The sequence below is a fragment of the Sebastes fasciatus genome, chromosome 22, assembly GCF_043250625.1.
Source record: "Sebastes fasciatus isolate fSebFas1 chromosome 22, fSebFas1.pri, whole genome shotgun sequence".
NCBI lineage: Eukaryota > Metazoa > Chordata > Actinopteri > Perciformes > Sebastidae > Sebastes > Sebastes fasciatus.
This window is the reverse complement of record NC_133816.1, coordinates 3,209,685-3,237,232: the sequence shown is the minus strand read 5'-3', so window position 1 is coordinate 3,237,232 and position 27,548 is coordinate 3,209,685. Positions and strand designations below refer to the sequence as shown.

Below are 27,548 nucleotides of genomic sequence, written 5' to 3'. Positions count from 1 at the left end.
ACTAAATTAGATATTATTCAGTATTGAGTGTCCATGTTACTCACCCGGGGGGTAGAAGAATGTCGCCTGTTTAAAGCCATGATAGCAAGTTAAGATGGTTTCACCTCCAGGTACAAAAGAATAAGGCTAAAAGTGCCAATTTTTCTCTGCTTTCACATCCCTTCCTCTTCTCCAGAGAGAGGAGAAGGCAAAACAAGACTGTGATTTCAGGGAGGGATCCTATGTGGTGCATCACAAAACGTCACAGCTGATTTGAACTGAGAAAAGGAGGGTAATATCTAACTGTTGTGTCTCCCCACAGGGAAAAACACATGGATGTTAGCTTGATGTTTTACATGGAGCCACTTCAATAGTGATGAGATAATCAATTCACTGGCCTGCATTTATATAGCTATACTTATATAACAGTTGAGAAGTAGTTATGTGTAGAGACATTACTGCATGTTCCCCCTTTTCTTTGATACATTCTAGGTTATATAACGTCATCTTTAACGAACTAAAATATTAACAATGAGCTTGTTTAACTAACTACTCAATCAGTTAACGTTACCAGCTGACACGCATCTCTTCGCTTGGTACTGTTATTTAAAGGGCCGGGAGATGGCTTAAATTAATTGGTTTTATTCCACTTTATTCCAGTTTACCACACTTAAAGCACAATGCAATAAAAAGGACCCACTAGCATTATGAAAGAATAAGGGTGGATGAAGGGAAAACGTCTTGAAGGACAAGCTGTAACGTTGCTGCATTGTTAGCTTAGCTTGAGATACATTCAGAATATTTCTGACATACACAAAATGACTTAAATCAGTTAACTAGTTAACTTACGCTTTACTTTGCCATCTAGGTTCAGCTAGACATCAACATTGAGTCAACAGCTGGCCAGAGTAGCTTTATAGCTAGCTAACGTTAAACCTGAGCTTAGCAAGCTAAAGTAGGAACAAACAGGTCCTGTTAAGAAGCTAACGAACACCTGTAGTACCTATATATTTATATATATATATAACTGCATTTTGACATTTAGCTTACCTGGCATACACGGAGATCTCTGTCTTTAAATGTAGCACCTTGAGGTGTTCATGTAGACAAACAATAATCCTCTGTTGTTATTTTTTTGGCTACCTAGCTTGGAAGTCCGGAAGTCTTTTCCGGTTTTGACGGTTTTGACAGGTCACTTCCGGTGGCCTGTCAGACGCTAAAACGACAAGTGGATAATCAGCGCCCCTGGTGGCTGCACCCATTCTTTATTAGAAAGCTTTATTTTACTCCCATTTACTTTTACTTTACAAGGTCTTCATGAGACTTTGCGCTCTTCCTCTTTCACTTGAAGACCTAAGTTTCTTTGTCTGTATTGTTACAATTATAAATATAAAATAAATGTACTGGTAAACCAAAAAGAGGTATGGACAGAGATCACAGAAATAGTCATGAGTTTCTTTTTTTTGTTTTCACAATAGGACAACTTTATGCACAGTCATGTATTTAAAAAAAAACACACCATAGAGGATGTTTTTTTTGTTTGTGTTTCTGACTTGACAGACTTCTAGCATTCAGCAGTTGTTGGTTTATTGAAATTTGAATTCAAATATGGATAAGGACAGTTGATGAGTAAGTAACATAATAAAATGCTTAATCAATATTACCTTATTTGGGTTATTAAATGCTATTATTAAATAGTATTATAAAAAAGTGAAAATATGTTAATGACAGACAATGCATCATGTCAAATATTTTTGGAAATGGGAGATAAACAAATAAATGCATAATAAATTCTAAAAACATTTAAAAATATTTTTGCTAAATATAGAACAATAAAACAAATAGTAAAAGATATATTATAAGTATTGTGTTTGTATATACATATATATATATACATATATATATATGTATATACAAAAAATATTCGAAATAATTAATCAATGAGTAGGAATATTGTATATATATTAAGAATAATATTGGCATGTATTTACTTATTTATTTAGAAATTAGTAATCATGTCAGTCATTTTTCTCAAGCAAATATGCTGAACGTTTTCTAGTCCAAACTTCTAATATGTTAGGATTGCTACTTGCTGCTGCTGTTTTTTGTTTATATATACACACACATACAAATATGCTGAACGTTTTCTAGTCCCAACTTCTAATATGTCAGGATTGCTGCTGCTGTTGGGTGTTGGACAGAGGATGTGGCCCCTGTCTTTGTGCTGCGGCCTCTGGATGAATATATTGACGTGTAATTAGCCAGAAGCGCATGCCCAACCGACCAATCAGGTGTCGGAGGAGAGGCTGTACCGGGCCGGCTGGCAGACGCCCCGGGGACAGTGCTTCGGCTGCAGCTCAGCCCGGTGGCGGTGACAGCACTGACAGCGACTGGAGCAGCTCCTGATCTCACCATCCCGTCTGTTTAGAGCAAGGTAGAAGGTTTTTTCTAGTTTTTATTGAGACTTACATGGACTTTTATAACACTCGTAAAGTTGTTTGTTTCGTTTCTCTCTATACTTAAGATGACTCGAAAGCTTTGAAAGCTAGCTCGGACACAAAATGTTACTTCCGGTAGTGACTTTCAAAGTGAAAACTTGTGTGACTAAAATGCGAGGTAAACATGATTCAGTGAGTCTTATTGTGAAGGCAGCATTTATGTGCTTCCGGTCGTTGGCCAGCGGTCCTTAGCTACCTTTACGCGCCGCTGTCCCGGAGGTGGCCGGAGGAGTTAACTCGATGTTACGCGCAGTATCGTTGTCTGAGCTGACAGTACACTGGCTCTGGTACATTCTGCCGGCGTCATTCAATCTGTCAGGACTATTTAAATGCAGTTTTGTTCAGAAAACGAAATAAAACAAGGAAACTTCATCCAAATAGTTTGGTCCCGATGGAGGGTGTGGAGTGACGAGTTACGTCATTCCTAGTTTCACTGTCCCGTCTGCTGCCTACGCTGCAAAACGTGATCAACAAGTGGCGGTAACTCATCTAGTGGTGAAACATTTTCCTTATAACTAGTTTATGACGTGTTAATTTCACGTGTTACCAGTACAACTTCATACACCCTCTCCTTCATAGTGCCAGTGCGTAATAGCCCGTAGCCTATTATTTCTGAAAGCATAGACATGATGACATGGACTCTCGCGGCTTGTGTGTGCATTCCTGTGTCTACACCGAGCAGAGAACAAATACCAAAAACTATTTCTAAAATGTCATCAATATATCAATGTCTAGAGGGCGACTATGGTTTGGCTACTTGTTATTAAAACAGCAGTGTTGCACCGGACAGACCTCTGACAGTAAAGTTGAGGCTGCTTGTTGAGGGTGTGTCTGATTAAATTCCTCTTTTTCTTTCAACAATATTTGTATTGTGCTTTTAAACACAAACAGACAAAACCAACAATACACCAACACACAGTGGTCACAATAACTAAACATCCGACTTAGATCCCTAACACATAGTATACATAGCACATAAAAAGAGATGATTGTACACAAACATATAAATATGTAGTAATAATATGTGTAAATATCATGGCATGATAAGGCAAGAATAAGGAGGCGTTCAGTCCGTTACAGTTGATTACCATAGACAGTGATGCAACAACAAAACATTTAAAGGAGCAATAAGAAAATAAATAAGTCAGTAAATAAATATCTCACCTTACATCCCAAAAATGTCCCTTTGTGAATTTTCAATATTGCAATCTATCAGACCCTTTAGAACAATATTTGTAACTCTTACCAGCATATTTAAAAAAGGATGTCCAAGTCTTAAATAAATCACCCATTTTACATTTAAATCTGTATGTTAGATATTCCATTGGTATTAGCTCAGATATCAGTTTATGCCACCCCACAACTGTTGGTGGTTTATCATCGATCCATCTAAGCAATATATTTTTCTGGGCGGCAAATGTAAGAAAGCCTTCTTTGATGAAAGCCTTATAAATTCCTCTTTAGGACAGTTTGGTTTGGCTGCAGACGAGCTGAAAACGGACTGTTTCTCTGCAGGGATATGAACAGTAAGGGGGAGATACTGAGATGGGGTTGATACATGCTTGTTTTGGTTATATATAGATATATCGAAAACCAAATACCACTGTGACTATACATAACTATCTCCATTGAAAAATTCTAAACCAACATTTCTAATCAACCCAATCAGTCTGTAACAGGGTTTTAAAAGCTTGCTTTGGAATACTGATCAACAGTTTATAACCTAACTACTACTACTACACCAATGCCTAACCAGTCAGCCACATGGTCCATGGGATGAACTCAATATATGTGCAGGCTATTGCAAGTTTGAATGGGCTTGCACCAGCAGCAGCCACTCCCAGACTTACTTCCTGTCTTGAGGACCCCCTCTTAATCGTAACAGTGATTTAGCATAATATTTGTATTCTAAAACTTTTCTACCTAAATACCTCAGACCAGTTTCATAGTGATAAACAGAAACACATGTCGATTTGAATCACGTTAAGATAAGATGAGATCATCCATTATTTCACAAGCCTTCAGAAAACGAACAGCAGCAAGACATAGTCCTAATAAATCCAGATATTTAAACTTACCAGTCCATAGCTGACTTTCAGGAAGTGCTTCAGCTTCAAAATAATGGACTTACTGTATTGCTGCGTGTCATATCAGAGTTTCTATTGGCTCAAAGCTAACGTGGGTAATGGACACAATATGCTTGTTTTATTTGCACAAATGGTCCCCATCTGGAGATAAGCACTTTTTAATGATACAGCACAATTTTATGATTTATAGCTAATTATTTCACGGACCCCCTGACAGAGCACCACAGACACTACATTAAGAATCACTGCTTTAGGGAAAACAAAATGGCAAAAAAAGTTAATATAAAGTGCAGTGGATTGGTCCTACTGAAGTCCTTTAAGATGGCAGGAGTAGAGCTGTGTACATTTCAACCTTGCAACTATAAATTGCATCAGTTTTGTTTATTTATTATTTATTTATTTATTTATTTTTTAGATGGCTGACGTGGAGCTGGTGAAGAAGATGCTGCGGGCCGTCCTCCAGGCCAACAAAGGTGGAGTGTCACTGTCCCGCCTGCAGTCCGAGTACAAAGAGCTGACCGGCGAGCAGATACCGCACAAACAGATGGGACACAACCACCTGGATGCACTGCTGGCCAGCATGCCCTCTGTAGTCCGCACAGAGCGCAGCCGCTCTGGAGAGGTGTGTGTGTGTGGCTGCTACAGGATGGTTGGCTCGAAGGATAGATGTGTACACATATTTAGCCATAATTAAATCAGAATTATCCTTTAATTAATCATATATTTTCATACCACAATGTATCCAAGGTAATAATTTGGATAACACACCTGGGGGTTTAATAGGAGGTAATAACTTGCTCCATCTTGTGATGAATCTCTTATTAATATCTGTCTGTCTACTCCTCTCTCTCTCTCTCTCTCTCTCTCTCGTTCTCTCTCTCTCTCTCTCTCTCTCTGTAGATAGTGTGTTTGGCCTCAGGAGCCAATGAGACGGCCCACATAGCCAAGGTGGTGGCTCGTCAACGCAGCTCCAAGAAGACAGGCCGACCCCACCTGGTCAACACCCAGATGAGGGTCAAACCGGCTGCCCCACTCGTCCTCAATGGTGAGATTTTGGACAAACATTTTAGGGGGTTAGTAAGCATTAACACAGGCATTTTCTTGGGCTGATCTTAAAAATAATTATGATTTCTAATTGTATATGTTATTTTTAAACATTCTTTAGCATGCAAAGCATTGGGGTTAGTCACTCGTTATTTTGGTCAAACCTAAAGTCCAAGTTAATTCAATTTATGTCAGGGTTTGAAAAACATCACGTTGCCTTTGTGCATGTGGGACTTCACAGTTTCTGTATGAGAGACAGCGAGCTAATATATTCAATAAGTCAGGGAGAAACCAAATTGGCAGAGCAATGGTTTTGGATCTAATGGCTTTAACATTACAATATTCAACAGGAAACTGAAATCCAGTTTCACAAGATGCACATACCAACTGTGATCTTATAGGTTTTCCCTTTTATCAGCCTCTCCTGGAGAACACACGTTTAGTTGTCTCTAGTTACACAGATGTTTACTTACTGAGTCACAAGGTGGCTTTAAATCAGGTAGGTATTGGATTAAATGCCATTGCAGTTACTTCTAAAATGTAAGGACATTTTCATGCAGCAGCTGCTTTATATTGTCTATAGTGTTTATAGTGTTATCTTAATCATCTCTAATATATATATATATATACATATATATATATATTTAAAGGATATAGCGGGTATTATTTTATATCTTTTTTTTCCCCAACATATTTTTGATCATTTTCATGATAAAAAAAAAATTATAAATAAAATTAAAATAAAAAAAAAAACAGATGAAAAAGGACATTTGACATGGAATAACATACAGTGGTTAACTGTGACTGTAAAAATAAATATAAAAGAAAAGACAACAATAGGAGTAGCAGATAATATCTCATAGAGTGAAGTATATTGTCCTCGGACTCTCATCGATAATGAATGGTAAAAATATAGAAATATATTTTATGTTTTACGTGACACTAGGCATAATATGCTTCCACCCTGAAGAGTATTGGCCTTTCAACAGAGTGTGTTTGAGCTCCGATGGTAAATAATCTAGGACGGGGTTCCAGATCTTAACAAATGAGCCCTCGTCGTTACCCCTAAGGACTGCACTCATCCTTTCATGAGGCTGCACGCTGAAAATCTCCCTGTACCAGAATGTTACTGTGGGTGGAGTGTCTTTAACCCATCTTAACGGGATGCATTTACGAGCAAAGAGGTCGCTGTACTTTTGATTCTCAAAGAGATCCACAGCAGGCTCAACAGAGTCAACCAGTGATCTGTATTTTTTTTATTTAACAAGTGCAAATAAATATGTAAATTAAAAAGATAGAATCATGAACGGTCACACAGCTCTGTGGCTCAGTGGTTAGCATCGTAGCTGCACTGCAAGAAAACTGGTGTCGGGTGTCGTGTGTGTGTGTGTTGGACCATTGTGTATGTATTCAACACTAGAATAAAACAATACACATTTATAAAGGACTTCATTCAAATGTGTATGAATGTCTACTTGGCTGCACTGTTCAAAACACGTTTGACAACATAGCAAAGAGAGCTCTGGATTAACATCAGTATACAGTATACAGTGCATGTGGTGTGACATGAAATGCCTCCCCATAAGTCCTTTTATCATATAGAAAAACCTAATTTCTCATGTTAACCAGTCATATTTTAGTAAGGTATAAACAGCATTATGAATAGAACAAGCGGTTATACGGATGGATGGATGTTTACGCGACAATATGTAAGACTGATCGAACTAATTTCGTCCCAGTAAGCTGTGGCCTGGAAATATATATTTAGTTCTCCACCGTCCTCTCAGTTGAATATTTCCCAACCTTTCCAGACTCCTCTTGGGGGGCAGATGGTGTTACAGTGCAGCAGTGCTGCGGCGAGACAAATCTAGAAAGTGTCCAGTGCCTGTATCGGTGCTGTGACAACATTAGCAAATGCCGTCTGTGTAGACCTGCCGTTTTAGGCACTCAAGCAGACAGATACCCAGTGATCAGGGCTGCACAGGTGTAGCAGGTTCATTTATGTACAATGAAGTCAGCTCACATGCATTTTATTGTACAGCTGCACACAATTGTGAACCTTTATTCATCTTTTTCAGATTTTATTTGCTATTGACACACTCAGAAACCATACCTTCTCCCCACATGTACACACACACACATACACGGAAACATGTACACAAATGTGTTTCTTAGCGTTTACACCTCCACCAGACCGTGATGCTGCAGAGAGTCAGAAGAGGAAGTGGGAGGTTGTAGTGCAGGGAGGAGAGAGGGAGAAGAGGAAAGAGGGAGGAGAGGAGTGTCGGAGGGGAAAGAAAAGCAGAGGCATGGTGAAATGGGAAGGAAGGAGGGGGTGGACAGATGACAGGGAAGGAGGGAGTCAGAGAGAGAGAGAGAGAGAGGGAGAGAGTGTTGAGTGTTGAGATTTGAGGCTAATGCAGCCTACAGCGGCTGAGACTCAGCTGCAAGCGAAGAGCAGCCGATTCACAAATCGACCTCCTCTTCATCTCTCTCTCATTCTCTCCTCCACCACCTCACCAGGATATTGACATTCAGGCAGAGACAGACCAGGGACTGTGTGTCCATGCCGGTGAGGTGACGCGGCGTCTGCTCTGAGTGTGTGTGTGCCTGTCCTTGCCTATATTTGCCTGTGGATTTAAGCTTGTCTGTGTATGAGACTGCTGAACTGCTGTAATGTGTATGTGTCTGGAAGTTTTATTGATTCATTAATTGGCTGATTGCTTAATTGATTAGCTGCTCATGGGGTATAAGTAGCATATCCACGCAGAGAGAAAATAATTTAGGGACCGAGATTGACGACTTTTGAAGACGTAGGCTGACGAAGCTGCTTGTTATGTTTTGCCGCTGGATGAGATTCAGCAAGAACAGAAAAGCAGGAGAAAGTTCTAGATCTAACTGAGGAGAAGAGAGATGAAGAAACGAGTGAAGATAAAAGAAGAGACAGTGGGAGGAAGAACTGAAAGGGAAAAGAGGGAGTGTGGGAGTGGAAATGACTAAGGGTTACGCTCAACAAGGTACGCTGGTGATGTCACCCAGCAGAAATGTGATGTCATGCCGATCTTGCTGTGCTGAATGATGTAATATCTTGTTATGAGGGGTTGGACTAGTAGGTGCTCTGTTAGGATCATTGCACACGAACATACACTGATGTATCATGTAATCATGTTAGAATAATCTGAAATAATCTGGCTATCTTGTGGTGGTTGTCTTTTTTTATTATTAGTTGTATTATTATTTTATTTTATTTTATTATTATTATTATTTATTTTATTTTATTTTATTTTATTTTTTTAATTATTATTATGTATGTGGAGTTGGTATGTTTGTGAGTCTGTCTGTAGAGGTTACTTTTTTTGTTTGTTTTTTTGTTTTTTTTGTTGTCTGTTTGTGATGAAAATTAAAAAAAAAATAAGTTGTGGTTTTACAGGGAGTTACGTGCTGTAGCTAACTATTCTTCGAGAGCAGTGAAATCCTGTAGTCTCTGCTGGTTTTCCCCCTCCTCCCCAGTGATTTTAGTCATAAAGCTTTAGAGGTGCTAGTAGGCCACATGTTTTCCCTGCTTCCAGGATTTATGCTAAGCTAAGCTTATCGACTCCCCTGCTCCAGGTCCACAGTTAAAGGCAAGGTGGGCAATCTTGAGAAACCAGCAAGAGTACACCAGATTAATAAAAAAAATGATCTGGCCGGAAAAAAAGCCCAGTGTTGCCGACTCTTTTCCAATGAAAGTACAGCTAGCAGCACTAGCTCCAAAAGACCCTAAATCTAGCGAGAAAGTTGCCAAGTCGGCAATACTGACAGTCCGTCCGTTCAGGCTTCCCTCCAAAGCCACTCCCCCCAAAATTATCATTATGAACAACGAACATGTCTATTGTTAGTACTCCCAGCTGTTAAACTAGCAGCTTGTGTAAGACTACATTCACGCGCAATGAGTGCAAAGGCAGGTATGTCGCCTTTCCAATTATTACATTCAGGCCAAATTAACTGATTGGATGGACTTATTACAGTCCTGCAGCAGCCACAGATACCAGATTTCTTTCTCAGAGCATTTGATTTAGTGATTGCTGTCGGAATGTAACTATACCAACCCTACCTTTAAAGCTACAGTCAGTAACTTTGAGAAAATATGATAAAAAGTTATTTTTTATAAAACTGTCGCTATATTCTGACAGTAGTGCATGAGACAGGTAACCTGTGGAAAAAATAATGTTCCTCTGTCTCCCCCTGTGCTTCTAATGGCATTTGCATGATTTCAAAAACAACCAATCAGAGCAGAGGAGTCTCTAAAGGAGCTGTCAGTCACTGCTCGCAAAACTCATGAACTCCGATAAAATGGCCCAAATAGGCAGAGCTGATCGAATGTGAATCAATATTCTGTTACTGTAATGCCAATTTCTCACCTCAAATGTTTTCAGAAACATCTTGTAGTGTACTGTTTAGCTGTAAAATGAGAACATTTGTGACATGTTGAAGACATGCTTACATGCTACAGCTAAACAATACACTAAAAGATGTTTCTGATAACATTTGAGGCGAGAAATAGGCATTACATTAATAGAATGTTGATTCATATTCGATCAGCTCTGCCTAGTTGGACCGTTTTCTTTTGATTCGCGCTGCCAGAGGAGCATTATTTTTTCACAGATTATCTGTCTAATACTGTCAGGATATAGTGACCATTTTATAAAAATAACTTTTTATCATATTTGCTCAAAGTTACCAACTGCAGCCATAATCCAGTGATTTGGAGTGGTATCGACCTTCTCATCTAACTCTCAAAGCAAATAGGCGTATTCCTTGACCTTCGCCACCCATTTATTACACAATCCATTTGGTATTGAGATGTCATTTTTAATTTGTGATATTGTTGCCGCTTCCTGGCTCACTGATTGGAGCTATGATGTTACTCCTCAGATCCACTGTCTCTACAGATATTGAACTATCTATCTATAACACCGTGCCCTCCAGACAGACACCACTGCCCTGTCTCGGCATCAGGTTTAGCTGTGTCAGGGTGTGTGTGTGTGCACTTTTAAGTTTTACTTCTCTTGTTTGCTTTCTCTTTCTCTGTGCAGCCAAACCTCAGACCTCTCTGAGGCAGCCGAACCACCGCGGAGGGCGAGGCGGGGGTAGAGGAGGAGGAGGAGGCGGCGGAGGCGGCGGAGGCGGCGGCGGCGGCGGCGGCGGCCGAGGGGCGGGGCATGGAGACTTCAGACAGGCGAGGGACGTGAGGGATGGCCAGTCAGAGGGCAAGACTGGGGCGCATCCGAACAAGATATCCAATCAGAACACACCCAGCAGGAAAGGGAACCCACCTGCAGAGAGGTGAGTGGGAGGGGAATGGGTAGGAGCTAATAGAGTGCTGCACGGATGACGTTGTATTGTAGGCCAACCAGGAAGTTAGCATCGCACTGGTTCCCTGGATAAAAAGCCAATGGGATTTTGTCATTGGGTTTTGGATTAAACATTAAAATCTCTTCAGCTTGTGTTAACCACAGACCTTATTTCAGGTATCTAATTAAAAACCCATTGACTTCCAGACGGGAGAACCGGAAGTGCTACAATGCTAACTCGTTTCCGGGTTTTAGGACTCATTCCTGTAGGGATGTATTAGGTGTAAGCATTTGGACACTTCATTTCAAATAAGTTCATGAATTCAGATGATTTTATGGAGTTTGAGACAAAAATACAATATTTTTTTCTGTTGAGGAATCTACAACAAAATATGGATTTTGCAGTCAAGATCTGATTTTGTTGCAGGCTTTTAGTTTGAAAAGACAACTTCAGCTCACATCCCAACACTGAAGCTTGGTCTCCACATATTTGTGGGATTTTATAGCACAATTATATGCGGAAGTCACCGACCAGGCTTCCGCACTGCTTAGGAAAACTACGTAGAGGAATGTGCAAATGGCCAACGTGCTCAGAAAAGCTAGATTTCATGCCAGAGCATTTCCTGTAGATTCACTCTGTGATGCAACATGCTTTCAGAGCCGTCTAAGACCATTTTAAAAAATACCATTGGAGGAATTTAATTATATATTTTTAACCACTTTCTTATATTTTCTTGTCACTCCACCACCCAGTCCAAACTACAGCCACAAGTCAGTGAAAACCAATCTTACATGTCGCCCTATTCTTTTTTTTTCTTTCTCTCTCTGTCTGTCCCCCCTGCTTTCCTCCCACCTGTGTGGTCTGAGCTGAATCAGAATAGGCTGCTGATGAATGGGAGCCCGGTTGAACTCTGGTCGGTTTCTGAGTGCAAACAGTTTCCCCCGCTGCTGCTTATTCAGCACTGGACTGATGATGTACTCACTAGATTATTCTGGTTCTCTCTCTGCCTGTCTCTCTCTGTATCTTTTATCCCTTCCTTTATTCACTTCTTCTTTCTACCTCTTTGCCTCCTCGTCTACATGTCTGGCACATTTTTTATCGGTCACCTTGCTCCCCATCATTCTTCCTTCTCTTTCTTACACTCTTTTGGTAAATTGCTCATTATGCTTTGATTAGTAATTGGCCCAAAATCTATTTTTTCATTTCTAAAATCAATACTTTTTCCAATAGCTTCAGAGTCTTTCTGCCATTCACCATGACCTGGATTAAGTTAAAAACCTGATTCACTGTTATTGAAGGAGCCATCTAGAAGCATTGCGAGATATTATCTATCTGCATTGCTTAAACAATGAATCAAGATTAATCCAGCTCATCGCCTGGCTCTCTCACTTCCATCCATCCGCGGCTCTGTTCGTCCGTGCGCTGTGAAAACAACTGACATCAGTCCTCTGTCAGTGTCACCATGGGTGTCCAGTGTGCCCTCCGCAGCACAATGGGGGCGGCAGGGTGGGAAGCCTGGTGTGTTGGCAGGGGACACGAGCCCAGAGCAAGGGGGGGGGGCGTGGGCCCTTTCTAATCCCCGCTCTATTCTCTGGTAGATTAACGCTTCTAAACCGACACAGAGTGAATCAGCACATCTCTCTGTATCCCTCTAGATCTTCCATTGGACAACTGCGCTGGCAGGCCAGCGTTATCGCTTGTGTGTGAGTCTGTGTGTGTGTGTGTGTGTGCCTGCAGGTGTACTATGGGATGCATGGTAGTACAAGTGGTAAATTCAGCAAACAAAATTAAATAGCTGCTATAGAATTACACTAAAAATACTTTTATTAAAATAAAAACACAGGAGAAATGAGTGGAGGCTCGTCTGTACTTGGATGGGAGTATGTGTGTTCAGGGGAACGCTGTCTCCGCCTGGGGAGAGAAAGTATGAGGGTGAGGTTGTGTGACAGGCTGGGTAGCTCTTGTGAAACCATACTCCAGCAAAGTTGTTAACTCTCAAGTCACAGTTCCCTTTCTCAAGAAATGTACAATAATGGAAGTGAAAATAAAAGTGCAGTCTTCAGTCTAACAGGCTCCAGAAAGCTCTCAGTAGCTGTTTTGGTTGTTTTTTTTGATCGGATCACACAATCTCCCCTTGAAGATGGAGTTTGCCCAGTTGTCATGGAAATGTAGATGTTAAAATTTCCATTATTTTTTAGCACTTTAAGGACTTCTCCTTCTTGGAAGTCTCTTGGCTGAAGACCAAAGGAGAACTGTCCTTGTTATCCAGGCAATGAAACTTTCCTGAACTGAAAGTGAAACTTATACTGTTATTGGAGTCTGGCCTCTTTGAAGAGAGCATAGATAAGTTTTACTTTCAGTTCAGTTCCCCGTCAGAAAGGGCTGTCTGACAGCAAGGTAAACCGGTGAAAATATTCTAAAAAATAGCGTACACTTAAACAGATTTTTTTTTTAAGTAAGCCTTTCTTTTAGGTGGCTAAAATACATTTAGCTGCCATCCCCGTCCACAGCGGTACGTACTTTGCTCCTGTGCTGGTACTCCTGTCTGTTTTTCCAAAGTGGGGGCTTGCCAACCGTCATCTACTGTAGGTAATACACTGACTATGGATAAGTATTTCATACAACCCCAACACCCAAACTATCCCCTTTCAGGACTTAATTTACTAAAATGAATAAACATTTTGATTTAATCTTTTAGAATAACTTTAATTGACAGGCACTGCTTGTGCCAACTTGAATCTTATTGCATTGCATTACTTTTTGCACTCTCAAAGTTGCAGTGTTTTTATGGAGTAATACAAATTGGGCTACTAATAGAGGAATTCCTCCCCATTTCTACCAATGGACACCTCAACATTTATTCTACTGGACAAAGAAAATACAATATAAAGTCAATTTTGGTCATTGGCTTCCTTCAGGAAGTGATTAATTGAAGCTTAAGCTATAAGTAAAATAAGAATTTGTCTCTTAAAGCAGCCATGGGTTTGTGTTCAGTCCAGAGAATCATCAGTGATGGTTGATCCTGCTGTCATTTCTTCTCTAAATTTAGGTCAGGAGTGCACAGATTGCTGACGTTATGTTCTGTGATCTATGTATGGGTGGTAAAGTCCTTCAAACCTTCTCACAGCCATTTAGGGTCACAAAGTAAATAACCTTTTATTGATTGCTTGCTTCCATTATTAGCTATGCGCTAGGGTGAGCCAGGAGTTGTGACTGAGAAGAGAGAGACAAGGAAGGGGTAGACCGGCTGAATCGGGAGAATTGGGAGGAATGTTTAAACAAAGCAGCCACTGTACCATTGAGGTGACTGATCTGAACAGCAGGCACGGCAAGGATGAGAAGACGAGGATGGATTGTAGATACAAAATGTAGAAATCTTTCCATACATTCTCAGTTTGTGGCTGACTAGGTCTAAGGAGTAGCATCTACAATGCAATGCAGCACCCAGTGTACTGTATCTCGCGACCCATTGTTCTAGACCGAAGGGGGGCAAAGACAGTTTGATTAATGGTTTGTGTTACTGAGGACAAACCAAAAAAAAAAGACTCTGTCTTGCACTGAACTTAAGCAGGTTATCTGGTTAGACTTTGAGATGTTACCAGAGTCCTTTTTGAAGATTGTGCCTCGCTTGATAAAAGATTAAGGATCGCACATAGATCACAGAGTCATGCAGGCCTAGCCGAGCCTTAAAACTGAAGTCAGAAGTGATCTTTAAACCATGCACAAAGATGATGGATAGAACATTTTGTAGCTTTTGAAGGTTCAAAAAAGAGAAAGTTTCCAGTTTGTCTTCTGCACAATGTTCTTGTCCTCCAGAGCCCACAGAAAGTTAAAGCTCCTCCTTGTTCTGTTCTCTTGTGTCCAGGTCAGACAAGAGGATGACCCTCCCATCGCGGTTCCAGAAGGAGGTGAACGCTCACCTTTCCAGAAACTCCCAACAGACTGGACGTAAGTGGGACAGGCCACCTTTTTATTACGCTAAAAATACATTTTGTGTAACTTTTTGTCCTCTTGTCTAAAGGAACAGAAATGTTGCCCAGACCTGTACTACTTCAGACAATTCAAATGCTGGCCAGCTGCTCCAAGTATCACCAGATGACATTTAAAATTAAAATAATAGCCCAGGGGAACGCACTGGAATGTAATAAACTGCAGGCACATACTGTATGTTTCAAAGGCTTTGGCCATTTCAGATTTTAATTTCAGGCCCCTGGTTTAAGAGCCTATGCTTCCTGTCTGTAAAGAGGCATCCTTTAGTGAGGAGGAAATGATTTTCATGTGAGACCCCTGTTTAGACCAACGCCTCACAGGTGATTATTGTTATTCTAGGGATTCACACTCTAATATCAAAAATGTTTTAGTGTAACTAAATTAGAAAAGGCTTTGGTAAATAGCACTAGTACTAATATCCATATTTGGATGAATACTGAATGGCAATAAGTTTCAAGCAGCATGTTTCAATGGAATTTTTGACAGTCTGACAACTTTTGCATTTAAAGTTGTATTAAAGGTCCCATGTCATGCTCATTTTCAGGTTCATACTTGTATTTTGTGTTTCTACTAAAACATGTTTACATGCTTTATTGTTCAAAAAACACATTATTTTTCTCATACTGTCTGCCTGAATGTACCTGTATTCACGCTCTGTCTGAAATGCTCCGTTTTAGCGCATTTCAACGGAGTGGCGATGGAATTGCGTTGCTAGGAAACAGCTTGGGTCCATGTTTACATCCTGTCAGCTGATGTCATTCCCATACACTGCAACGGGATATAAACTGGGACACATTTAGAATGTTTACGTTTAAAACTGTGAAATGGTCTAAATATTGTAGATTTGTGACATCACAAATGGACAGAAATCCTAACGGCTTGTTTCAAATGAACAGTTTCTGAATACGGGCTGTGTGTATTTCTCCATGGATTGAATGTTTTGATACTTTCACAGTATTAATATATCACTTTAACCTGCTTTATGATATAAAAGACATGAAACAATTTTTACAATATGGGACCTTTAAAGGAAAAGAAGCCTGGAGGTCAGTGAGTGAGTTTCTTTCTGTTTTTTCCTCGTCTTCTTATCTAGCTCATTTGAACCAAAACTCTAGTCCACCAGTCCATAAGAAAAAAGACAAAAATCAAAAGACAAATCCAAGGGCAAAAGGAAGCACGACTTTGGTTTGTGAAGATGCCTCGTTATCGTTCTTCTTTTTGATCAAATCATCCATCTCTTTCAACACTCAAGTGCCTTCATTTTGGGGAAAAGCATGCCATGCAAGTGTCAGCAGAGGATCAAAGCAGTAATTGCTTGCATGCGTGTGTGTAATCTTCTCTTTTCTTCTGTTTTTTTCCAGCACCCTTGAATCTGAACGAGAGCCTCGGCTCGGGGAAAGGAAAGCCCTACAACCCTCAGCAGGTCCAGGGTCGCATCAGGGAGATCCTGGGGAAGTACAGCAACGGGTTCTGGGTGTCGAAGCTGCCTCAGATCTACAGGGAGCTTTATAAACAGGACATGCCCACTGAGGCCATCAAAGACCTGGAGACCTGGACGCACATATGCACTGTATGTACCCCCTTATGTTACTCTAGTTATTTGTTGTACTTTACTATTTTAAGAAGTTTCCAAATGATTATCACAAATATTTACTCTCGTGATAAAATGATGACACTGGTCCTAATGAAAGGCAGCATGACATCTATATGCACATTTTTTTTCTGGCAATGTACAGAATTAGCTAAAGTGGTATCGGTGCTGTTGTATCGGAGCCGTTTTGCGAGTACGAGTACATGAGCACAGTATCGGACCCGATACCCGATACTGGTATCGTATCGGTGCATCCATAAAATAGTTGTTTGCTGCTATATTAATGCTTCATATATTAATGAATTTAGCACCTTTAAAGTAATCTTATATCATTGTAATTTATCATCTACATTGAGACAAGTCAAGTCCATTTTGTTAATATACCACAAGTCACAAATCTGAGGACAAGAGAAAGAAACTACTAGTTCACCAAAGATACATTTCGGCACTTGGCGGAGGTAAATTTCAGGGGTGCTCACTCTTGTCAACAGCAAATTAATACCAATCCTAAAGTGTATTGTAAGCAACAATGCTTAGTGCATGAATGTATAGTCATGTTCAGTCTGTATTGCCTACAAAATGGTTTTATAATAAGTCCTTTCCATTTCTTCTCCTAGGTAGAGAAAACCTGCAGCAGCAACCCATCAGAGCTGCTACTCTACCCTGCCAAGGAACAGACCACCACATCCTCCCCTCCACCAGTCCTTAACCCAAACTCCACCTCTGCCCCTGTCCCACTTTCAAACACCCCCACAGACAAACCCGTGCAGTCGCCCGCCCAGCAGAGACCCCCCAGCACCCATCTGACCCGCTCTGGTTCTTGCTCTCCTCAGACTCCGCCGTCGTCCTCCTCATCCCCCAGCCCCCCTTCCTCCCCCGCCACCCTCAGCCCCGACCTGAAGCTGAAACTGGAGGAGCTGCTGGTGAAGTACTCCAACGGCCTGTGGGCCCACGCGCTGCCCAAGCTCTTCCAGGACACCTACAAAGTCAGTAACATTTTGAAACAATTACCAAATTCAGGAGCACATTTTTTTATACATTTATATATTTAATTTGATTTATTACTAGTTCAAACTGCCCGGACATGTCCTGGAGAACCTTCACCTCCTCTCCGACATCTGCACCATTGACTACCCGATGCCTGACAACCCCAAGAGGGCCATCTTGTACAGGGGGAGCAGCAGTGGAGGTGGAGTAGGAGAGGATGAGAACTGTAACAGGAGGAACTCCTCAGCCAGCGAGGAGGAGCTGAGGGTGAGGCAGGAGCTGGGGAGGAGGCTCAGTAACCACGCGGTGCCTGCTCTGCAGATCCCCAAAGAGGAGTACCCCTCTGTGCTGGTGGTGGAGGCCACCAACACCAATGGAGTTATACTCAGGTAGGTAGGAGAGCTGTATGTGCGGATACACCGTAAAGACTTGACATCGCTCACTGTCTCCGTCTCTCCTCCTCCTCTCTCAGGTACATTGGTGAAGGTTACTCCCAGGCTCAGGAGTCCATGGAAGATGAAATGAGGGAGTTTTACGGCCTGGACAAAAGCAGTCCAACTCCTTTGTCATCTCCATCCTCTGGCCAACTTGTTGCCGTCAGGGCCGAGGAGGAGGAGGAGATTCTGAGGGCGCAAGTGTGCGAGGTCACAGCTGACAAGGTCAAGGTGAGAAGTGAAGAAAATAAACTAGTAACACTAGTCGCAAAGATCTTCTGGAGTTGTCCAAAAATAGAGCCATTTTGAGATAGAGTGAATTAAGTAATTAGGTATAAAAAAGTAAAAAAAAAAAAAAAGAGCATTTTGGCAAATTTTTCTTGGGCGCTACCCACATAATCATCTGTGCTGCTCATCCCACAAATGCATGATCCGTACAAGTTGGACATCATTGTGAAGGTAAATAAACAGGCTTTCCAACGATGTAAAATACAATGTCAATTAGCATTGTAACAACAGAGAAATAATCCACCAAACACAAGTTTCCGAACTTTTTTTTCCCAGTTTATTTGTGATGGAAAAACTCTATTCTCTAAGAGTGAAAGAAGATGAGTTTAACTATAAAGTTGAAAAAATGGATTAGGTATAGAAATAAAGACATAGGCACTGTATAATTTCATTGACAATAATGTAAAGTATTGTGTAAATAGTACTGTATACTGCATCATTAGTTGTAAACTGTCTCCTCCTCTTTGCAGTTGTAAGTTTCGTTGTTATATTTGTGTTTTATTTGTGTATGTATAAAAGGCAATAAAGACTAAAAGGACATTGAAGGCCAAGTGATGGATCCAAGACAGATACATTTAAAAAAAAAAGTGTCTAAATCTTTCGAAACTCAAGAGTATCAAATGTGTCCTGTAAGGCAGAGGATGATTTAAGATATGGGAAAGTTTAGCAGTTGGACTGTGGTGAACTTAAGATGTGAGGAAATATCAATTATCCCTGTGGTCTTTGCCTTCGGCTCTGTAGGTGCACTACGTGGATCATGGCTTCTCCGAGGTGATCAGCAAAACCAAAGTGTTTGAGCTGCATGAAAAGTTTTTCCAACTGCCTTTCCAGGCGACCAAATGTAAACTGGCAGGTGAGCATGAAATGAAAAATCCTTCTTGTTTCACCCTCCTATTTTCCCCAACTCCATCCTTTACTGGCCTCTAGTTAAAATTGATCTAACTGTGTGTGTGTGTGTGTGTGTGTGTGTGTGTGTGTGTGTGTGTGTGTGTGTGTGTCCATCCAGGCCTAGAGCCGTTCTGTCAGGAGCCTGCCGTGCTGAAAAAGTTTGAAACAATGGCAAGTGGAAAGATCCTATTGGCTGAGATCCTAGAGAGAGGGCAGACCCCTCTTGTCGTCCTGTACGACACGTCGCAGGACGACGACGTCAACATCAACGCCGCCTGCATGAAAGCCCTGCAGGACAAGACGCTAACCAGCCCGTCACAGGTACGGGAGAGTTTTTTGTATGTACGTGGGTGGGTCAGTGTGTGTGTGTGTACAGCACACTAAACTCTTATCATCCTCAGGTTAACAGCGCTTACATGAATGTGACCGTCAGAAGCGTCTGCTCGGATGGGACCATCTACTGTCAGCTGCCCTCCAGAGGCCTCGCCAAGCTGAATGAGATACTGGAGAATATAGAGACCTACTTCCACTCACAGGTTAAGCTACATTTTAATGTCTCAATGACTTTTGAAACTGTAAATATGTTTATTCAGTTGGTGGTGCAAATGTGCCATAGAGTTCCATCGTTGAACAAAATAGGGTATAGTGTGTAGGATTTGGCGGTATCTAGTGGTATTGACGTGTTGCACACTCCTCCTGACCGGAAATGAGAGGATACAAATATATACCTCCCTTGTGCTTATGTGTCTGTTAAGATGAATTAGCACATCTTAAAAGCCTTTTGTGAATGTATTTGTGCTGTGTGCTTCTTTCAAGCAGCGTCGTGGACAGATTGAGATTAGGTTGATAATCTTTGCCAAGCCACTTAATCCGTTAGCAGCACAGTGGAGCTGATGCTTTTTCTAGGTGTGCCACTGCTGTCCTTTAAAGCTTTAAACAGTTGCAGCTCAGTAATGCTTTATGTCAGTGTGGAGTCTTGGTATTGTGTTTCACCACCAAGGCTAGAGACTTCCTGTAAATCCAGAGTGTGTATTATCAAGCCTGCAGGGGAGTAATAAGATCTTTACACGTCAAGTCATTTTCATTACACACTTCATACAAAGGATTTCCATGACCTGTAACAAACTGGATGGTTTGGTTTGGTTTTTCTAGTGAGAAGGAAGTTCAGAGAATTACTTTCACAATTTAATATCCAGTTTGGTAATCCATATTTCCCTCTGCTCGTGTTGGTGTCATCAATCAACTGTTTGAGTAAATGTAGAAGTAAGAACATATCTCCTCTAGGATTAAATGAACCATTCATAATTCTAATTTATGCTATTTAAGTTTCTTTAAACACCAACAACCCCTCTCCATTTCAAGTAACCACAGATCTAAAGTCCTAATCTTTGATGTTTTTGCGGTGTGCACCTGCAGCAGACTGGCTGGACCTGTGAAATGTTTGTTTGAGCTTTTACAGTATCATTTTTATTTGCAGCAGTTACACATATACTCCTGACCAATTCAGAGGAAGCATAGTCAGATTTAAAGGTCCCATATCATGCTCATTTTCAGGATCCTACTTGTATTTTGTGTTTCTACTAGAACATGTTTACATGCTGTAATGAAAAACTGGGACACTTTTAGAATGTTTACCTTTAAATCTGTGTAAAGGGTCTAAATATTGTATATTTGGGCCATCACAAATGGACAGAAATCCTGACAGCTTGTTTCAAATGCAGAGTTTCTGAATACGGGCTGTGTGTATTTGCCTGTGGATTGAGCGTTTCGATACTTTCACAGTATTTATATAGCACTTAAACCTGCTTTATAATATAAAAACATGAAAATCTCACTTTTTTATAATATGGGACCTTTAACATTAATCTGATGGTTAATGGTTTTCTTGATGAAATATATTTCTGTTGCAGGTAACATCAGAGTTCCTGGTATCCAGACCCTTCTGTGGGAAAGGATGTCTGGCTCGCTACAAAAGCAAATGGTCCCGCGTAGAGGTAAGATGGCACTGATCGCTGCGGCACAGACGGCTAATTGTTCAACAAATCCACATATGTTTGATGTTGGCCTGACAAAAAGGAATAAAGTCACAGTTGCACATTAGAGGCAGGTGTTAGTTACCCTGAGAGGAGAGATCAAAAAGAAATCCCAACCCAAATACTGCACTGTTCCCTGGATATTTTGTTATTTTAACTGTTAAAAAGTATTGAGTTTTCTTCGTCTATGTTTCTGTCTTTAGATCACCAACTTGCACGGCAGCAGAGTGCTGGACATCCTGTTCATTGATGTTGGCGTTCAAGCTTCTGTAGAAGTGATAGAGCTCAGAGAGATCCCGCCGCCGTTCCTCCGGGACCTCATGGCCATCCCCCCACAGGTCAGCGTTTACGAAGCACAGAGTGTGAAACAGTTCAGAGCAATGTTATGATCATACCTGCCAACCTTGAAACCTCAAAAATAGGGAGGATTTCAAATACATATAAATATTTGAGTTTCAGAGACTTTGTTTCCTGCTTTCTGGTGACTTTTAAAGAAATGAAAATAACAAAATAATAAGTAAACTGCAGCAGCATTTTTATGTTAAATAGGCCTACTTTTAATTTTACTTTTAATTCTCAGGAAAGAAAACTGAATAATTTGCCTCTCTGGCACGAACTTTTCATTCATTCATTTTTTGCCCCCTGGTTCAATATTTCTTTCTCTTAGTTCTTAGTTTATCTCTCCATCTCTGACTCACTGAAGGCCCTTTCGGACAAAAACGCGACAGCGCCACCACTGCGCTCTAAATTTCTAACGGCTTTCACAGCTCTACAAGAGCTTTTCGCTGTGTTTAGCAAAGCCCAACTATGAGGCGCTGCACGGATGTGTGGCGAGCGCAGCTCAAACTGCGTTGTGTCGGTCACAAGCATATATATCTATGGTCACTGGCAGCTCTCTTCCACCTGGAAATAACATTTGGTGTAGCTCTATTGTCGTCCGAGTGGAAAGAGTAGGGCTTGTACACTCCGTACTGTGCTAGAAACAGGTTGAGATAATGAAAAGGAAAAAATTTGTGAAAAACGGAAGAAGTATGACCCTGGGAAGAAACCAGAAGAGGGCAATGAAAAACGTGAGTCTCCCGGGAAATTCAGGAGGGTTGGCAAGTATGATAATATGCTCAAAGGAGATTTGTGTTATGTACTGTTGTAGAGAGGGCAGCGTCCTCATACAGTTCTACAGATTATCCAAGAAAATTACTTGTGTTTAGGCAGTGAAGTGCTGTCTAGCAGACCTGGCTGTCAGTGTCGGATCCTGGACTCCAGACGCTGTCCAGTGGCTTCGAGAGAAAGTGCTCAACACCACAGAATGTAGCATGAAGGTAAATCGCTGCCCGTCCTTCCTTAACATTTTCCCTCAGTCATGCTAGTTGTCATGAAATGGAAGGCGATGATTTGTTTTAGAAATTACTCAAATTTGTGCCTTCATTGGTTCAGTCCCTCTGTCCTCACGCACCTCCACACTCACCTTGGCATTCCCCCCAAAGGTCGCCAAGGTAGATGAAACCAAGCGCTGCATCTACGTCCACCTTTTCACTGACAAGAACTTCCACGACCCCGCCCGCAGCCTCAACCACCAGATGGCCCAGTCTGACCTGTTCAAACAGCAACCAGATGTTTTCCTGACGAGCCACAGGTTTTATATTTGCCCGTATTGTCCCCCTCACTATCTAGCTAATAATAATCAGTTAAACCTTATGCATTACTAAATTTCTTGTTTGTTGATTTAATTTCGCAGCCCTGCCAAGATGTCCACAGCCACTTTATCCTCCAAGACTCCCAGCACCGGTGACTACACTAATGGGAGTCCAACGTCAACTTCTGTCCCAGCCAAGCCTCATCCCAGGAGGGCTCTGTCAGGACCCAGAGGAGGTGTTGGGGCAGGCAACCCGACCACCACCACCACCACCACCAGCCCACCAGAGAGACCATCACCCCCCTCATCCTCTCTCCAGCTGCCACCATTATTAGAGCTGCCAGCAGCAGGTAATAAAGATAGTTTCTGGCCTTACTGTAGCCTAGAAAATCATGTGTTCACGTCTTTTTTCTTCTCAGGAAACAACATAGACGTTTATGTATCAGTGGCGTGCCATCCGGGCCACTTTGTGCTGCAGCCCTGGAGAGATATGTACAAGCTGGTGGTGTTGATGGGAGAGATGATTCTCTACTACAATAAAACTGAGGAGAAACCACTCAACATAGAGAAGAATCATATATACGCTGCTAAAGTGGAGAACAGGTGAGTTAAGTATTTGTGGTGCCTTCTGTCTGTAGCGGATATTCAATAACAAGCCAGATGGAAGCAGCTGGGATTTGACTAAAATATATCCACTCTTCCTCCGTCTCTTCTCTCAGCTGGCATCGTGTGTTAGTGAAGGGAGTTCTGACCAATGGGTTGGTGTCCGTGTACGAGTTGGACTACGGTAAACACGAGCTGGTCAGCTGCACACAGCTCAGACCTCTGATCAAAGAGTTCAGACAGCTGCCGTTCCAGGGAATCACTGCTCAGCTGGCTGGTGAGTAGAGAGGACATCCATACAGAGCTCCACCATGACAGAGTCTGATGGCCGTTACTAAGGTCATGTCCAGACTCCAGTGGTGGAATGTTACTAAGTACATTTACTTAAAGGGACTGTTTGTAACTTCTTACACGTATAAATCATTGCGGTTCGGTGTCCCATGCGCGCTCGTGTGGCTATGCTGTTCAAACTCAGACTCCAACACAAACTACACGGAAGCACCAAAACCACAAAGTTCTATCTAGTGAAGCCCGTCTTGCAAAACAGTGTTGGCCGCGGTCGCAGGACGCGTGGGAGACCATAGCTTTGGCCTCCTCCGTGTAGGGCCGGAGTCTCTACTGTACTCTGCTCCTCTGATCCTCTGCCTGCTTGCCTTCACTCACACCACGCTCGTTCTCGCTCTTTTGCTCCGCTCTCACGTGCATGCGCGCACACTACACACTGCAAAAGAGTTAGTTTAGCTCTGAGAATATCTAGTGAATGTGCAGTGGAAGTTTGTGCAGAAATAAATGCTGCAGGTCCTCCAGACCAACAGAGGTTTCCCGTGTCTTGTGAAATGACTCCGGTGCCTCCCCTGTTTCCTCTGGCCGCGGTCGGGAGGCTGAGGCAGGAAAAGGCAACACTAGGATCAGCATTGATTCATGGAGAGACCTTTGTCTGGTCAGATAACATTACTGCCAAGCAGGTGAAATATAGAGTGATATTGTGCTTTTAGCTGACGTGTGTCGCCTCACTGTTGCTCATTAATGTCTATGTAGAGCGAGCGCAAGCACGAGCAACAGGACGCTGACTTTCGTTGACTAAACGGCCACAGGTGTCGCTCTTAACAAGCAATTTCTGATTTTTACAAACAGTCCCTTTAAGTTAGGTACATAAGTATTGTTTTAACCTACTCTGACTTCTACGTTTAGTATTTCCATTTGCTGTTTCTTTATATTTTTACTTTACTACATATCAGAGGCAAATATTGTATATTTACAATTAGCTCCACCTCAACCTAATATAATGTACCACTGTTTTTATGCATAATGGACATTTATTTTTGATACTAATTTTGCTGATAAAACTTATGTACTATTTGTTAAGTTCATTTTGAATGTATAACTTGTATTTTACATTATTATATTGCTACGGTTACTTAAAGGGATAGTTTGGGGTTTTTGAAGAGGTACTTATCCATAGTAGGTGTATTACCTACAGTAGATGGCGGTCGGCACGCCCCCAGTTTGGAGAAGCAGACAGGAGTTACCGGCATGGGAGCAAAGCAATACAGTGCTGTGGACGGGGACAGAAGAAAAAAATATTTTAGACACCTATAAGAAAGTCTCACCTGAAAAAATCAATATCAGTCTAAACCGACGGTTTGGTGGCTGGTGGCTTTGAATCTGGTGGCTTTGAAGAGAGCATAGATAACTTTCACTTTCAGTTCAGTTCCCCGTCAGAAAGGGCTGTCAGACAGCGAGGTAAAGCGGTGAAAATATTCTAAATATAGCGTACACTTAAACAGATATTGATTTTTTAGGTGAGCCTTTCTTTTAGGTGACTAAAAGACGTCTTGACCGACTATGGATAAGTACCTCATACAACCCCTCGCTACATTGTGACAGTAGTATATGAAACAGGTAACCTGAAAAAAATCCTGTGCCTCTGTGTCCTCCGGTGCTCCTAACGGCATCTGCAAGATTTCACAGACTGGAGGAAAACAAGCAGTAAGAGCTGACCTGAGGTCTGCTGTCCATCTGCTGCCTATGCCTGTCAATCACTCGCGAACTCCGACCAAACAGTCAAACTAGGCAGCGCTGATTAAATATGAATCAATATAATGTTACGTTATTGCCTATTTCTCTCCTCAAATGTTTTCAGAATCATCTTGTAGTGCACGGTTTAGCTGTAAAATAAGAAAGCTCTAATACCTACCAGGAGAGATAATAATCAATCATTGCCGTCCTTATTTTAGCTCAAATTCAAGCAATAGTATGAAACTCACTAAACATAACACTGTTTTGATTCATTTAGAAGAATCCCACGTGTGCTTCAACAATTACATTAGAAAACTACCCACTCTTCTATTTCCTGTTACTGAGCTGAGCTTAAACTTCATACTCGTCTCCCCGGCAGGATTGAAGCCGAGGCAGTGGTCGGAGGAAGTTTCCATCGTTTTCAGGAACCACGTGGAGAAGAAACCACTCGTGGCCCAGCTGGAGGCCGTGCAGGAAGCCACTAACCCGTGGGACAGGAAGTTGACGGTCTTCCTGGTCGACACTTCACAGGAAGAAAAGGACATCTGGGTGCATGACATCATGGCTGAATTTGCTGAAGAGCTGACCAACGAGCTGTAGACAACAGGAGACCGGTGACGAGTCTTACTAGCCTAGCAGTTGTCCTGTTGCTCAATGGAGACACTGAGTTGTGGATAGACAAAATAGAAGAAGCTTATCCATCTTTATCTATCTACCATGTAGGGGGACTGAAAGAAGAAAGGAATGAAAAATGAAGGTTACAAGAAGAAGGGAAATTGAGAGGTTTGCTAGCCCGTAGAGACTGGCGTTAACAGAAAGACAAGAGGTGTTGTAGCCACTTGCTTGTTGTGTTGTTTAGGCTGTTACATCAAAGGAGGTTGTGATGTGATTTTGAGTGACTGCAGTGTGACCATTGGACACCCATGCATGATGTTGGTCCAAATACTCAAAACATACCTTCAGCATACAGTAACAAACTGCTGAATCTATCCATAATGTCCTCTCAAAGCTGTGGAAGTGATACAACACGCATTCTTCTACCATTCGGTATGGGCTTTAATCCAAAGCAGCATTCTTAACGCTACAGTACCGCGAGTGCACCCAGTTATACTGCGTGTCATCCTTTGGGATGCCCGAATACCCTCAACCCCTGCCAATGTGAGCACCATGCAAAGTGCACAAAATGTTTAAATGAACTCTTCTCACATGCTCGGAAGACTTAATATACATTTGTTTACAAAATCTGCTTTTTTTTGGATGGCATTTCTGATCGTAATAAAGTTTCCAAAAGTTAGAGCAAACATTCCCTGCAAGAGGAGAGGAAATAGACAAGTCAGTGACTCACGGGAGACGGATTTAATGTAGAGAGACCAGTAGGTAGTTTACACTTTTTATATACGCTTAAATAAACAGTTTTTGTTTTTGCAGTTGCCCCCTTTTTTATCATAAGCAAGACACAGAAACAGAAGTAAATAGGGTTTGGTGAGGAGGGATATACTTGATGTGAGATATGTGGTACATCCTGGCACTGCATGTACAGTAGAAGAGCCTATACTTGGGATTTTCTATTGAATTGAAAGAATAAATTGAGACACAGACAGTTCCTCAGACTCCTGGCTCCTGTGATGGCAGCGCCTTGTCCATCTCTTCTCCTCCTGCGAAACACAGCGTTGAGCATCTCTCCTTTATTATTCTGTTTCCAGTCTGACAACAAGACTTTAATTTTCACCAGATCACGTGCTGCATGCTGCAGATCTTTCTTAATTGTGCACATATACTTTGATGTTATAATAATAATAAGCAGATAAAGTGACCGGTAGTGTTTTTAAATTTTCAAATAGGAGATAAGTTCTGCTTTTGATTGGTTCCAGTGCCACCGATGTGGGATTTTATTCTGAAATGTGACTTCTTCTTTTTTCTGATACACCTGCACCATGGTTTTGGATGTGCACATGGAGACAGTAGACCTGACAAAGCTCAAAGCTGCATTGTTGTTAACAATGGACAAGTGACATTAATTTAATTTATATTTAACTTATATTCTCTAGAAGATTATAATTATCATTTTGTTGTTTGACAATGACCTGGAGGTATAATAATAGACTTGTTTTTGGAATAAAGTCTGTTTGAGAGGTTTAAA

At 41.5% G+C, this 27,548-nt stretch overlaps 2 protein-coding genes across 13 annotated transcripts in view; one reads left to right on the top strand and one right to left on the bottom strand.

Moving 5' to 3' along the window:
* The window catches only part of LOC141760392 (dynactin subunit 1-like), a 14,363-nt gene extending 13,188 nt beyond the window's left edge, over positions 1-1,175 (bottom strand). For 2 of the 10 annotated variants that reach the window (XM_074623129.1, XM_074623134.1), the window contains exon 1: positions 1,030-1,175. Coding sequence is in view for 8 of the 10 variants with exons in the window: in XM_074623124.1 (XP_074479225.1) it covers positions 45-80 (36 nt within the window). In the remaining 2 variants the exon portion in view is untranslated. Of the gene's footprint in view, positions 1-44; positions 376-1,029 lie in introns of those variants that run through there. The other 8 variants (XM_074623125.1, XM_074623126.1, XM_074623127.1 and 5 more) reach the window with 6 other exon arrangements.
* Positions 1-27,548, top strand: part of tdrd7b (tudor domain containing 7 b) — a 27,940-nt gene extending 392 nt beyond the window's left edge. The window contains exons 1-20 of one of the 3 annotated variants that reach the window (XM_074623185.1): positions 2,144-2,413; positions 4,980-5,186; positions 5,465-5,609; positions 10,684-10,933; positions 14,808-14,890; positions 16,294-16,502; positions 17,141-17,509; positions 17,592-17,899; positions 17,983-18,175; positions 18,974-19,085; positions 19,239-19,441; positions 19,522-19,656; positions 21,031-21,114; positions 21,357-21,491; positions 22,362-22,472; positions 22,638-22,786; positions 22,889-23,136; positions 23,206-23,389; positions 23,506-23,666; positions 25,788-27,548. In XM_074623185.1, the coding sequence (XP_074479286.1) occupies positions 4,980-5,186; positions 5,465-5,609; positions 10,684-10,933; positions 14,808-14,890; positions 16,294-16,502; positions 17,141-17,509; positions 17,592-17,899; positions 17,983-18,175; positions 18,974-19,085; positions 19,239-19,441; positions 19,522-19,656; positions 21,031-21,114; positions 21,357-21,491; positions 22,362-22,472; positions 22,638-22,786; positions 22,889-23,136; positions 23,206-23,389; positions 23,506-23,666; positions 25,788-26,008 (3,507 nt within the window). In that variant the 5' untranslated portion in view covers positions 2,144-2,413 and the 3' untranslated portion in view covers positions 26,009-27,548. Of the gene's footprint in view, positions 1-2,143; positions 2,414-2,696; positions 2,973-4,979; positions 5,187-5,464; positions 5,610-10,683; positions 10,934-14,807; positions 14,891-16,293; positions 16,503-17,140; positions 17,510-17,591; positions 17,900-17,982; positions 18,176-18,973; positions 19,086-19,238; positions 19,442-19,521; positions 19,657-21,030; positions 21,115-21,356; positions 21,492-22,361; positions 22,473-22,637; positions 22,787-22,888; positions 23,137-23,205; positions 23,390-23,505; positions 23,667-25,787 lie in introns of those variants that run through there. The other 2 variants (XM_074623186.1, XM_074623184.1) reach the window with 2 other exon arrangements.